The sequence below is a fragment of the Schistocerca piceifrons genome, unplaced genomic scaffold (assembly GCF_021461385.2).
Source record: "Schistocerca piceifrons isolate TAMUIC-IGC-003096 unplaced genomic scaffold, iqSchPice1.1 HiC_scaffold_1520, whole genome shotgun sequence".
NCBI lineage: Eukaryota > Metazoa > Arthropoda > Insecta > Orthoptera > Acrididae > Schistocerca > Schistocerca piceifrons.
In genome coordinates this window covers 1,224,297-1,239,320 of record NW_025727370.1, presented here as the reverse complement: position 1 = coordinate 1,239,320, position 15,024 = coordinate 1,224,297, and the positions used below count along the sequence as shown (strand labels likewise).

Here is a 15,024-nt window from a genome sequence, read left to right as displayed (position 1 = left end):
ATCTGTAGTTGTAGCTGCTGTTTCAGTGGATGCTGGAGGTTTTTCTGAAGCTGATGATTCAGTGGATGTTGGAGATGCTGCCAGTTTTGATGCTGAGTCTGGTTTTGTAAGTGATGTTCCAACTGATACTGGAAGTGATGTTCCAATTGATACTGGAACTTTTGCTGAAACGGTATTTTCGTTTAAATCTTGAACTACAGTTGGCACTGACGTTACTGTGGACGTTGAAGCTGCGTATGAAGCTGATAAATGAAGCTCCGATGGTGTTGATTTTTCTTCTGTTGATGATATCTGAGTGGCATTTTGTACCACTGTTCTTGCCTCTGTTCTTCTGATTGATGGACTAGTCACGGATTCTGGACTTGATTTTGAACCTGCTGGGGAGTGTGGTACATCTGCTGCTGATGATAATGGTTCAGCTGTTTTTGATGATTTCGACACTACTGACAATTTGGCTGATGTGGCTGCTGTACTGGACGACACTTCAGATTTTTTTACTTCTTCTAACGTCAAAGAATCTTCTGTTGCTACCAATGATTGTGGGACATCAGCTCTTCCTATTTCCACTAATGTTGATACTTTAATAAGGCCGTTTTCAGACAGGGTAATAGTGTTTCGTTCTACTTTAGAGTCTTCAATGGCATTCGATATTTCAGCACTCATGGCTTCTTTCCCTTTCATGTTTCTGTGAAATCCATGCTCTGTAAAATGCTCTCTGCAATCACTATTTATCCCAACATATGGAGCATTAGGATAACCTCGACATATCTTAGCGAAAAGTCTGTAGGCGGTAATAATCTCAGTATTCACGCAAGAGTTTTCCAAGAGATCATACCTATGAGGGATACTGACAACAAAAAATTTCACTTCAGGCATTTTACAAATTACTTGCTTTAAAACTGTTGTAGCACGTCTAGTTTCATTGTGGTATACATCGTTGGTGCCTCCAATTATCACACATGTGCTGCCATTCGTCATAGATTGATTACAGCTATGTAAAACTTCACATAGTGGCGCTCCTGGTTTGATTACGCGTTACCTTGAATCCTGTTTTCTTAGAAATCATAATTTCGGCTACACCTCTTCCATGGCTTTCTGCTAGAATAAGGATTTCATGTCTATTTTCCAACGTGGGTTTTTTGTTTTGTTTACAAATAGCAGGCCGATTTGTTTTGCTTTGTGAGCGCAATTTAGCGTTGATCACTGAACTACTCGTGTGGATGATGGTACAATTTGATTGTTCTTTCTCCTCTGTGCTATTTTCAAGCACACTAAACCTATTACTTAGTTTTAAAATAAGTTCCGCTGTTTTTGTTTTTGGTCGTGTGCTGCTTATTTGACTAGTATTTGAGAACTCTTGTAGGCTAGATTTTGAGGAATTTCTCACACTTATTACCAAGTTTTCAAGCGTTTTTGCGTATTTTATAATATAACCGAGTTCTTTCCTAAGTTCATTCTCTACATTCACTTGCAAACCTGCCCTGTGCATTTCACTGCCTTTGTCCCGCCCGTTGCATTCTATACCGCAGTCGCACTTATTTAGAACTACCGATCGTGAGAAACAATGGGTATGGCACCACTTATGATTGAACGCGCAAATTCTTAATCCATTTAACACAATTTTGTGGCATATGGTACACTTCACTGACGAAATACGATCACAAATTACCGAGCGATTTGAAACTACGTGTATACTCGCCGCCATCTTGGACTTAAACTCGTTGGGTTGGGGTTGGGTTGGGTTTGGGTTTGGGTTTGGGTTTGGGTTTGGGTTGGGTTTGGGTTTGGGTTGGGTTGGGTTGGGTTGGGTTTGGGTTTGGGTTGGGTTTGAGTTTGGGTTGGGTTGGGTTGGGTTAGATTCCTCTATAAAGAATTTGCGTTAGTATTTTGCAAGCATGACTTCTTAAACGGATAGCTCAGCAATTATCACACTTTCTTTTGAATTGGAATTAATAGATTCTTCTTGCAATCTAGGAGTATTTTACCTTTCACATACATCCTTGCACACCAGATGGAAGAGTTTTGTCATGGCTGGCTCTCCAAAGGCTATGGGAATATTGTCTATCCCATGGCCTTCTTTTGACTTAGATCTTGCAGAGCTCTGTTAAATTCTTCTCACAGTATTATATCTCCCCTCTCTTCTTCATCTACGTCCACTTCTCTTTCTATAAAATTGCTTTCAAGTTCATCTCCCCTGCACAGATCCTCCATACACTCTGTCCACCTTTCAGCTTTCCCTTCTTTGCTTAGGACTGGTTTTACATCTCAGCTTTTAATACACATACCGTTGCTTCTCTTTTACCCAAAGGCCTCTTTAATTTTTCTGTATGGGGTATCTTTTTCCCCCCTAGTGAAATATGCTTCAAAAAATTCCTGCCCCGAGATACAGGGCTACAGAGATGACACTGTGAACACTATTTCGAAGATGCGAATTTTGGAACAAATCTAGATATTTTGTTGGGATTTTTTTATTTGAAAGATAATTGCTTTATGATTACAAAGAAATAATCCGTTCGGACTTATCGTCAAAGCTCTTTTACCACAGTGTTCTGAACTTTTTTTATAATTTATGGAAAACAATTTTTTTTCAAAAATGCCAATCAATAAAATTTTTATTTTTTTCCTGGTGATTAGTACCACATAGTTCTACATTCGGATTGAAAAGGAGAGCTTCCACTTTTAAGTTGGACAGGGTTTATTTTAAAAAATCTATTTTTTTAACTTTCAAGGTTAATGTATGTCTTTATTGACGTTGTTTCTTACTAATTTCTTTGTTATAATGTTTATTAGTATTGTCTTTGTTGCAGTTATTTCTTTTCACTTTCATTGTTACAGATATTTCTTACACTTTGTTGTAGTTTCTTGTCAGTTTCTTTGTCGTGGTTGTTCACTTGCAGGTTTCCGTATTGTAGTCTTTCAATGCTAATTTGTTTACTGAAGAGGCTTCCAAGATACCTGAGACCCTCTAGTGAGTTCTGTGTTTTTGTGAGGAAGTAGCAAGTAGGCAGTTGACGCAGTTGCAGTGTGTTATGTGAAAAGGATTGTTTGCAATGTCTTCTGACTGGGGCCACAGGAGAGTGAAGTGTGCTGACTATTTGCAAATCCATAAAAGAGTGACATATAAGACAAACAAAAAAACGGGCTTTGTTCAGGTTGGGAATAAGAGGTCTCATCTGAAGACTCAGCTTCAAAGTGACAACTTTTTATGATCTACATGTTTTGACAGAATAACAACAATGATAGTATCTGAACAAGGTGAAGCCTCCCATGGTGCAGGTGATGCAGATTTTACATCAACGGAGGAAGAAATAAATACCCTGAATCAGTCAATTACAGAGGTAGGTGTTAGTCCTGTTAAGAAACCATGGTCAGTGAAGTAAAGTCAGAAGCTCTATGCATCAAGAAAGCGCAGAGAATTACTGAAGCTATGATGAATACACTACAGCAAAACTAACCACACTCTTCAAAGTAAAATTCCATCTTCAGAAGAAAATGAGTCAAAGCACTCTTGCATCTCTTGCCAGGATTTTTTCACGAATATCAATTCAGCTGTTGAATATTGTGCATCCTACGGTGAAAAGGTGCAAGTTTTAACTATTATTCCAGAGACATTTTCAAAGAAAACAATTGTGAACCACATTCCATCAGTATCAAAGTACATGGTAGACAAATCAAGAAATGCGAGGTCTGTAAAAGGAGTCTTATCACGAGCAGATCCCTATTATCATCACCCTGTAGAAGCAGCTCAAGTTCAAATAGTGCAGTCATTTTATCTGGAAGATAAATGGGATTTCCAAAGTGCCAACAAGAAAGACACTATAACTGTAACAGTTGAAGGTCCAAAAAGTTGTGAAAATGAAGAGGTATATGACTTGCAGTATTAAAGAAACTTTTGCAGTTTATAAGAGCAACTATACAACTTCACATATTGGAAGATCAAAATTTTATGCACTACGACCTAAGTGGGTAGTTTCACACCCACCTAGAGATGTCTGTTTATGTGTGTACTGCATGAATTTTGAACTTTGTGCGGTAACTTTGAAGAACTTACTGGAGCACGTGACATATGACACCCTGGTTGGGCGTGTGGACTGTGATGTAAAGTGAGAGACTTGTTTGTTTCAAGAATGTGGTGACTGCCCTGGAAAGGGAGGACTGTCTTTACAGACACTTGGCCTGGTAGATGTAGCAGATAACTCTGTAGAAATTACACATGCAGCATGGGGGAAAATAAACTAATTGAGACAACTGTTGACTTTGACAGTTTCGTTGATGAACTTGGTAAACAGTCAGTGTAAGCAGTAACACACTAGCATCTGAAGAAATTGCAACAACACATTTCAGAAGTGAAAGGGTGTGTACACGCTGAAGAACTATGTTTAGTTCTTCACTGTGATTTTGCTGAGAACTGGTCTGTAATTCTCCCACAAGAAGTACAAGGTTATATCATTGGAGTAATGACCAGGTTACACTGTTTACAGGAGTGACATATTTTCAAAACAAAACCACAAGTGTTATAGCTATAAGTGATGACAGGCAACATGACTCAGCAGATGCTTTGCTAGCAATGTGCAAAATTCTTCAACTGCACACAAGGGCAGAAAAGATCATCATTATTTGTGATGGTGCTCCTAGTCATTTTAAAACTCATTACTGGTTGTTTGAATTGAGTAAGCTGCTTGTGCCAACTGACTGGATATACAGTGCTACTGGTCACGGGAAGGGGTCTTGTGTTGTAGGAGGCCTGCTGTAGCACCATGCTACAAAACAATTTTTCCAGACCACATACAGCTGCGATTCAGAATGCTGAGGATTTTACAAGAGTCGTGAAATCTAACACATCCACAGCCCTCATTCTTTTGTCCAAAGATGAAATCGAAGAATTCTGTGAGCAGGAAAAAGAAGAATGGTCCAACCAAACTACTCCTGTGAAAGGAACAAAGAAGACAAATTATTGGACTCAAAGTGATGGGCACTTTAAAGAGAAAGAAAGAAGAAATCTTGTTTGTTCGGCCAACACCTCAGAAGCAGCAGGATAATATTGAGATTCACAACCTGAGAAGGTGGATGTTCATGGCATTTGTGTATGACTGTGACTGGTGGATTGCAGAGACTATAGACACCAGTTCATGAGTTAAACGAAATTGTAGTGAACTTTATGTTATCACATGGACCAGCTGCTGGTTATAGGTTATCAGCTTAAGGACAGCAATAACACCATCAGTGATGACTTCCTGTTCACAATGTTTTGAAGACTGTAAGTGCTCCAGTTCCTATTGGTTCAACAGGAAGGCATCACTCTATATCAAAGGAAGATACTAAAGCAGTGGAACACATTTTTAGTTCACTGACTGACTAATTTCAGTACAAAACAGAGTACACAGAAGTTGCATAAATTGAAACCTTTAAGTCTTTGGACCTTTCACATACATTTTGGAACCATTTAAAATGCTCGAAAAACGCCTCTCTTACTCATCTTCAAAAACTAAAATTATGTTAAATAAGGCTAGGTTTCGATTTTTATGAGCCGATTATGTGATAATGTGGCAATAAAATAGGTTATATGTATGCCAAAAATTTCAATTGTTTATAAAACCTGTTCAACCTAAAAGTGGAAGCTCTCCTTTTCAAGGAAAGTAAACTATATGGTACTAATCAAAAGAAAAAAATAAAACATTTATGGATTAGCATTTTTTTAAAAAAATCCATAAATTATAAAAAGAGTTCAGAACACTATAGTAAAAGAACTTTGACACATATCTACAAATGGAGGGTTTCTTTGTAATCATAAAGCAACTATCTTTCAAATATTAAAAAAAAACACAATATACCTGGTACTGTTTCAGGTATACAGCATTTTAAATTTTTTCCAAAATTTGCATCTTCCACATGGTTTGCACAGTGTCATCTTTGGAGGGCTGTATCTCAGAGCACAATTTTTTTTTTTTTTTTTTTGAGATAACAAAAAAATGTGTGTTTCTTACTTAGTCCTTCATTTTAACATATGCTAAATTCAATAGCATCCGAGACTGTAAAGGTAAGATTTTTTTTCCTAGCCTTCCTGAACTGATATGGACTACGCCTATAGCAATCACTTTCTATGCAATACAAGACATGGAGAGAAAGTTCTCTTTGCTTATGACAGCAACAGCATATTCACGCACAGAACACAAGAACCCCTTTTAGAAAAGCCAAATGAAACCCTGAAGGATGTTTCATTTAATTTTTTTCCCCCAATCTAATGCTCACCTCACAATGACGTAGCAATTGTATGTAAATTGAAGGGGATCACTCATTCTTATAAAAGATATAGCAATTGTCACGGGTAGCTCGATATATAACTGCACAGGATACAGGTGGTTAGCCACACCCTTGTCGAAGGAACCATCCTGACGTTTTCCTGCAACGATTTAGGAAAACCACGGAAAATCCAAACCAGAATGGCCGGGCAAAGTGAATTCCATCCTCCCAAATATGAGATCAGTGTCTTAACAGCTGCACCACCTCATTCAGCTGGTCACTCAGTAGGCGCCTACTATACAAAGTACTCTGATAAAGCTTATAATACAAAACAGTTTTTCTCTTCATTGCCATACACACTAAGCATTTCCACTGATGACTTCTGGCCCTAAGGATGCAGATATGCCATTTGCACTAGCTCCAGTCTGTTCTGAAAACTGACTTCACCTGAAAAATTAAGTCAGCATCCTTCCATGATAAGTGAGATGCTGAACACAGGAGAATGACATGCAATTTAGATATTGATAAATGATGTTCTTGCAAAAGCAGTGAACCATGATAATGTATTGAAATGGGACAGGGTGATGTACTTGTCCCCCCCTTTCATTATTAATCGCCACTCTGAGCCCTCGAAGTAGTACATACCACTTATTTATTCCAATAGAAAATGCTGTTTTGGGTTTTTATTTGTTTCTCCTTGGTAAATGTAAGTCCAAAATGGCTCTTTTTTAATAGCTATGTATAGAACTATTAGCAATTTATTTAGTAATGGTTTCCTCGATATAGACTTCAGATCGTTTAGAGGCACTCACTCAGTATGGCTCTTTACAATAAACCCGACTACTTCTAGTTACTACTCCTATGGCCCTTTTCAGCAGTTCGAAAATCGTGTCCACGTTTCGTGCCTTCGGCCCCAGAAAAGTATGCCACAGTTACAAATCGGGTTTATGTCGAAAGAATATGTCACCACGAGGCATCGGTTGTTACATACTGATGATAAAAACTCTTAAAAACATAACCGGGGTTGCCACAAGTTTTCCCAAGTGAAATTCCCTGATATTTCACTGATTTCCAGAGAAGTTTTAGCATTTTTTCTTAACAAATTTTGAGATCTCAATGGTCAGTAAAGACATAAGTTGACAAAAAAATTTAAGGACTTCTGTATTTCTCCCCTGTGTGAGCAAAAATCTTCAGCAGTAACATCAACATCTTCTGTAATGAAATGTTTTTAGATGGAGAAAGCAAGCCCAACGGTATATGTGTTCTATGAAGGCCACTGTTGTTATTTTATTTCAATAAAACATAACACATTTGGTGACAAAAATACACATTTCCTTGGAGTCACAAAACAGATTTAAAATACCTTCACTGATTCCAGAAATAGCCTCATAAAAAAGTAGGCACCTTGGGAAGAAGTGTATAAGGCACAGAAGGCTTATGTAACCAACAGTATATGTGACTGCCAATAAAATGTTAGTCCTATTATATTCGTTATTGTCAGTTATTACCCATTGTGTTATGTCTATTATTTTACAGGTGTCGTGTAATTTTTCTTTAGAGAAATATATGAATACATAACGTACAAACTACCAGGGACTGCCACAATTTTTTTCTTCTTATTATCCATACTCTGTAATATAAAAATTACTTTCAGAGTGCCAAAATGTACTAGAATAAATAAAATGTCCATAAAACACCACACTGTACAATGTACTTGTGGTGAGACAGTCACAATTCCTGAAATCCATTGCCTGTGGCCTCTGGCCTGCCGAGAAGCACTGCTGTCCCGGGTCCTCAGATAAATTACGAAAATCTGCCACATTATGCCGTATAAAAACAGGCCCAGCCTGTGGGCAGATTAGTGAGACCAGATCTGACAAGCACAGCTTTCATATTAGTGGGAAATTATGGGCTTCAGATCGGCAGGCCAGATCCGTTAGCGATACCTGCAGAAATGGCCTGCGGTTTTGGTCCGTCACGGAAGTCCACTCGTGTGGTCAGCTGTTCGTGTATCGGACACCGTGTTGATGAAATGAGACTGCAGTGATCGATCCTTGCAACAGACAGCATGCACAAATACTCCGAGAATCAGTACTAATGGTGATAGGTAGCAACTCACCATAAAGAGTATCACTGAGCCACAGACAGGCACACAGAAAAGACAATCACACTCTCACAATTAAATTTTCAGCCACTGTCAGAAAACGAAATGACACACACGCATTCACACAATCACTCAGACACAACTCGTGCACGTGTGACCACCGTCTACGGCCCGTGTCGACAATCTCTGAGAATCTGACCCAAACAAACTACACCTCGTGCGTCCCTGCCTGTTGTCGGCAGCTGCTAGACTAGTGGCAAGAAGTGGTGGCGGCACTGACTGCGAGCTAAGGGGAGTGGTAGGAAGGGGAGAAGCAGTAAAAATGATAAAGTTGGGAAGTGGCACACGTACTGAGTGAGCTCTGCCCAGCCAGTAACAATGCATGACATCTCAGTAAACAATCCACTTCATATACTGAGACAAAAAGATTTTTCCACTGGTATTTTTTTCCAGATTTACCTGATAAGTTTGAAATTCCCTGATTTCCAGAACTTATGACAAGCTTGGTAGCATGCTGATGGATGCCAGTATCTCCAAGTGTTCATTCCCTGTTAACTGACAATCCCTGAAAAGTTTACTATGAAGTCTATCGATTTATCATCTATGCATAATGTGACCAAATTGTTTCTACTCCTTATGCTGAAGTGCATACTTCGTGTGCGATGCTAATTTATTATGCACTGCCCAATTATAAACATCCTTGAGGATTTCATTTGCTTTAGCAAATAGAAGCTGTGGTGTTTTATCAGCAATTATGATGTCGCTGTTATAATCGACGAGAACTTTTTCTTCGTGTCTCGTACTATCTGGAAGAACACTGATACATACTAAACACGGAACTGGATCTGGTACACTATCTTAAGGGATACCTATGTTTATATGTTTCTTGTCTAAAAATTGTTTTACAAAAAATTTATGTGTAAACTATCTCTAGCGCTTGCACCCTTTTTTCGAGGTAAGAGTGATACAACCATTTGCTTTTCCTTTTACACCTACTGCTTCTAGCTTTTTATAGTATTTTGTAGCCAACATTGTCAAAAACCATGGACAAGTCTGCTTATTTGCCTATAAACCGCTATTAGATAAAAACTGTAATTATTCATGTAAATCATTAAACTATCTTTCATGATAGATTCAATAACTTATGAGGGTGCAGATAGCAGTAGAACTGACCTGTAGTTTTCAATACTTTACACCTTATCTTTCTTTAGTGCACAACTTTGTGCATGCTTTAGGTATTCTGGAAAAATACCTGAATTGAAGGACTCATTTATTCCATTTGTTAATGGGGCATGTGTGCTGTATATGCACCCCTTCAGAACAGAGACTGGGACAATATCCATATCTGCTGGCTTCTAATCTTTTACAACTGGGCAGTACAGGCATGTATGGTGTCTAAGCAACATAGACATAGACCACATAGACTGGAACATGTATCTATACCTACTCACTTCTTATCTTTTACAATTACGCGATATGTAATAAATTAACACTGACCATAAAGAAAACAGTGTGCACACCTGCATAAAAAGGGAAAACAAGCATTTTGCATTAAGCTGATGATACATCTAAGGATTCTGTAACCAACACAAATTTTTTTGGAATGAATATTGATTGTCAATTAACGTGGAATGAATACACAAATATACTGACAAAAGAATGTCATCGGCATGTTATGTTCTTAGGGTTCTACTATCAGTGTGTAACAGCCAATGTCCTGTGGTGACATACTATTCCTACATACACTCAGTTCTTACCTATGATATTCTGAACACCATTTCTAAATTTCAGAAAAGGGCCGTAACAATAATACCTAAGAGGAAGTTAAGGCTCAATGTAAAGAATTATTATAAAAACTGGCTATACTTACCGTACCGAGTGAGTATGCCTACATCCAATAATCTGTTGCGCAAATTGGGCAGAACATCTGGTCTACTAAGTATCCACTAACCCTTACTAATATTATAAAAACAAAAGTATGTGTTGCCTGTTAGCTTTTCACAACCAAACCGCTGTAGCTATTTTACATCAGTGAACATATATCATGTTAAAAAAATATTAAATCTGTACCAAAATGTAAGCTATACACCATATAATGTGTTGCCACTTCAATAGTACAATGCATAGATGTGTGCTCCTGCTCATGGCCCTCCACACACACTGCTTGGCAGCAATGCAGCCATCTCGTGCATTGCAGAAGTTGGGAGGAGGGGCAGTGTATATTACAAGCTATGGTTACTCAAACAGGCAGACAGGTGAGGGTTGCTAATGTTACTGCATGTAAAATAGCCTACTTACTCATCACCCGTCATGACAGGACAACTGATCTGCCAGAGCATCTGCAGGTAACAGCTAGTAGTTCCATACATAATCATGAAACAAGAGCCAATTCAGACTTACATTTACAAATGGAAAAACAAACATAAACCTCAAAACAGCATTTTCTATCAGAAAATAAAACTGTATAATACATCCTATCCAAGAAAATGAGAGAGATTACTAAAATATATCTGTTTAAAAAGACAGCTATAACATTCTTCATAAGTAATGTACACAGTTATGAATCATTTACATGAGTCTGAACAGTGGTTAATAATGGAAAGGGATAACTATAGCACCCTGTCACATCACAATATGTGGTCATAATGAAATTCTTTTAAAAGAAAAAGATCTACAGTGTGTGCCTTGTAATTTTCCTGAGCTCAACATCACACTAGGGCGGGGGGTGGGGGCAAGCTCACACAGTTTTTATGACAATGGCAGACATGCATGTGACTTGTAAAGGTCCAGAGTCAGTTTTCTAAACAGACTGGAGTTAGTGACAATGTTTTATAAGTATCTGGAGCAAACTGCACAATAGGGGTCAACTGAATGAGGCAGTGTGCTTATTCAATTACTAACTTCAAACTCAGTAGGATGGAGTTTGTTCTATCTGGCCATCCTAATTAACGTTTTTCATGATTTTCCTAAATCATTTCAGGCTAATGCCAAGAAGGATAATGTCGTGGTTGACGACTGATAAAAGTAATCTTACATATTCTATATATCTGTATATCTGGAGCTATTTATTTTTATCGTATTGTGAGGGCAAATCCTATATCATTGTGGGATGACCCCTGTAAACAAAGAAAAACAGCCGAACGAAATGACATGTCATTAAGGCACTGATGGGACCCACATAAAAGGATACGCAAGTATGTCGGATAAATAAATAATGATCGCTGTCCAGTATTTAATAGATACCGTATGATATTTACTGCTAGATAATTAGATGCAATTCTCAGTGAAATAATTATTACTAGAAAGCTGGCAAACGAATAATCACTGTTTTTTTTCAGTATTCTGGATTGATTGCTTCACACCGAAGTATGCGATCACTAATCTACTTCTTTAAATAGGCTTTTTTAGGTTTGTTATGTATTCACAGACTGATAGCAAAACTAACAATTGTAAATGTATTTCACTATTATTTGTAAGCGTTTCATACCTGAACTTCAAGATTTACTAGTAATTAAACTCAAACATAATCAAGGACTCTACTTGCAGTTACGATATTAAAACAATCAGCTTTCACTGTTTACGAGCAACCACGGAATTGCTACAAATACTTTCATATATACTGAACTCAGTCGTTGAGTTTTACTGTCAGCTTCTGAACTAAAATTATCTTTTTCATATGTCGCCGTCACTGTGAATGATAAACAATGTTGTTCTAAAGGGTATATCCAATTACGAGGGCAGTTCTACAACATACGATGTACAGGAATCTATACGACAAATAACACAATCATAAAACATTGAACACTTAATATTTCATCTCAACAAACCAAAAGCATTAATGACAAACACAAAATAACAATGTTTCGGAAACAGCAAATCATTATTTTAGAACGAACAACTTTTCGGCATCGTATCAATGCTACATAGTAGCTAAACACGAATATTAAAATTTATATATTTTTATACCTTGTGAGATTTATTTACTACTAAATATCCACATAGAAAAATGTGTGACAAGCTACAATATATGCTCAATATCAATTCCAATTGGGCGCTCATTTGAAAAGTAGTCGCAGGGTTGCCAACTATCATACAATGAAAATACTAAAACATTCTCACAAAACCAACGAGTTAAAATTTCATAGAGTGGCTATAGGTCCGCCATGTTTGAAGCAAATTGAAGTTCTGGCCGCCATGTTTTCTTTAGTCAAGGCATTCGTCTGCTGTGTCCCGCCCCCTTGTAACTGCGTTTGACTTACTTGAAATAGCCCATACTAGCTTCATTTTTTCTAAAACAAGCAATAGACAGCAGTAATTTCAGTGTACACTGACAGCAAAAAGGGATGTTTTTGTCGAAATATGGCTAAACTTTTCGTTGTAGATAACACTACAAGACAACTCAAAAAAAAGTCTGTCCATCCACTATAACGTTACTTGTTGCCCATAAATTAATGCAATTAGAGCAGGTACCACCAGAATATTACGGTGAAACTTCTAAACATGCTGTGGTTAACTATTAGAAACAGTAACGGGCGCAGAAATGCGACATTTTTGTCGCTATTTCAAAGTAAACAGTCAAAGCCTCAAAAACCAGTACACTGTGAACGAGAATTTATTTGAAATGTGTGTTACAAGTAGTTAACACAAGCATAGTAATTCAATAACAAAGTCGAAGCGTTCTTGGGTGGGGTAATTTCACAAATTTTCGTAAGTAGCTGTATGCCTTGGCAGAATAAAAGTGTAGGGTCAGAGCAAATTTCCTTATTTGCTGAGAATAATGGCATACTTTAGAACTGCACTGAAGTTCCAATAGTTCGTTCAACAAACCAACTACATGTTCACTGTTTAACATATCAGAAACTGAACTACATAGCCTTCTTCTCAAACCAGCAACTAAAGTCTGTAACTGCACTATTCTTCTTTTGTGTCGTACACTAAGTTGCTTTATTTGCTTTATCCGCTTCTTTAGTCGCACATTCTCTGCTTGTACTCTGTTATATTGTGTTTTCAACTTCTTAGGGCTTGGTAGACAGTAATTGTGGTCAGCAGAAACAGATGTGGGTCCGACAGGCACTGAAAGAATGTAGTTACATCATAAGTTTATAACAGAGTTACACCATAAGATTATAATAGAAAGTATGTAATTCAAAGTAATAAGAACACGGAGTAAAATTAAATTATTGACTTACTTTGTGCTAATGATGTCACTGTAATAGCACTATCTTGCAAATTGTCGAAAGATCGCTTTCTGGGTTGTGGTCGTAATACTTTATCTTGCTTTTGTAAATGTGGTGGAAAGTTAAAGATAGTAGGTACTGGTTTTGACAAAAGGCGCCTCAGGACATTTGTGTGGTACATATATTTCTCTTCAAAATGAGCTGAACAGAGGTAACTGGCTGTAGTAGGAAACCAGTTTTCTCGCTTCATATTTATAACCCATCTTTTTGTAATTTCCTTATCTTTTAAAGGAAATCTGTAATCAACGATAAATAAATTACTTCCTGCATTTGTCTTAAGCATAATTACAATTCCAATGCAAATGACTCTTTAATAAACATTAAAAAACGTGTGTCGTATTTCGGTACTAATATACTTACTTATAATATGAAATATTTGTTGTTTTATCGCTGCGATTTGTGCAGTTGAACGCTGAACACACTGCAGGCATGTTGACTTTATATTTTGTAACAAAAAAGTCAACTAGAAAAATTAAATATTGCAGTAATATCACAACAGCTGACACACTTCCAACACAAACAACAGTAACGCTTTCCTAATGTTTTGACCAAGGAGAACATGGCGGCCGAGTTAGCGTTGGTTGCCGCTAGGAGCGCTGTAACTAGTATCTCAGCCACTCTATGAAATTTTAACTCGTTGCACAAAACGGCCAAAAATGGCTAAAATATAATTTATATGTTTCTTCTTCTTCTTTCGTTTCACCCTCTTTGGGGTACGCTGGATCAATGATTTCTTTGCGCGTTGTTCTTTCTTAGGGTCCAGTATTTCTTCATTCTATCTGATCTTCTTTTCCTCTCTTCTTCCGAGATGAAGGCTTTCGACTTTTGTGTAGATTTGTTTTGGAACCTTATGTTTTCATCTTTAGAAATTAATTTGGCTGTTCGATCGATAAGTGAATTTTCTGAAATCTTTAATTCTACTAGGTCTTTCTCAGTTTCTTTAAACCAGTTGGGTTTCGTTTTGCGGTTACGGAAAAAGTCAAAGATTTGTTTGGTTAATCTCTTGGAATTCATTCTGAGAGAATGACCATAAAAATTTATCCTCCTTTTTCGCATAGTATTTGAAAGTTTTTCAGTTTTCTTGTAGAGAGTTTCATTTTTGATGACTATAATCTAACTGTCTTGAAATTTTGGTCCTATAATTTTTGTTAAAATTTTTCTTTCCTTTAGCTCAAGTTTCTCCATTTGGCCTTTGAAATTCATGTTTAGTGTTTCGGAAAAGATATTAAATTCAGATGAATTCACAAAAGCAACAGAAACCATTCAGACACCAAAGCTGGGAGGATATCAAGGAAAACCTCATTACTACAGCTGAACGGATAGCACCTAACACAAAAAGTAAAAAAACATGCCTGGTGGTCGTTGGAATGTGATACCCTCGTTGAAACAAGAAACAGGCATGGCAAAACTGGCAATCACAGAAAGTAGACTGAATTTCATTAG

General features: G+C 37.3%; 1 protein-coding gene across 1 annotated transcript; it reads right to left on the bottom strand.

Annotated features, from left to right (window-relative positions):
* Positions 1-13,001: 13,001 nt before the first annotated feature.
* LOC124734574 (THAP domain-containing protein 1-like) lies at positions 13,002-14,012 on the bottom strand. Its single transcript, XM_047248545.1, has 3 exons — positions 13,942-14,012; positions 13,534-13,817; positions 13,002-13,417 (listed from the first exon to the last, which is right to left on the bottom strand). Exons 1-3 carry the CDS (start codon positions 14,010-14,012, stop codon positions 13,002-13,004), a joined length of 771 nt encoding a protein of 256 aa, XP_047104501.1.
* Between the last annotated feature and the right edge of the window lie 1,012 nt (positions 14,013-15,024).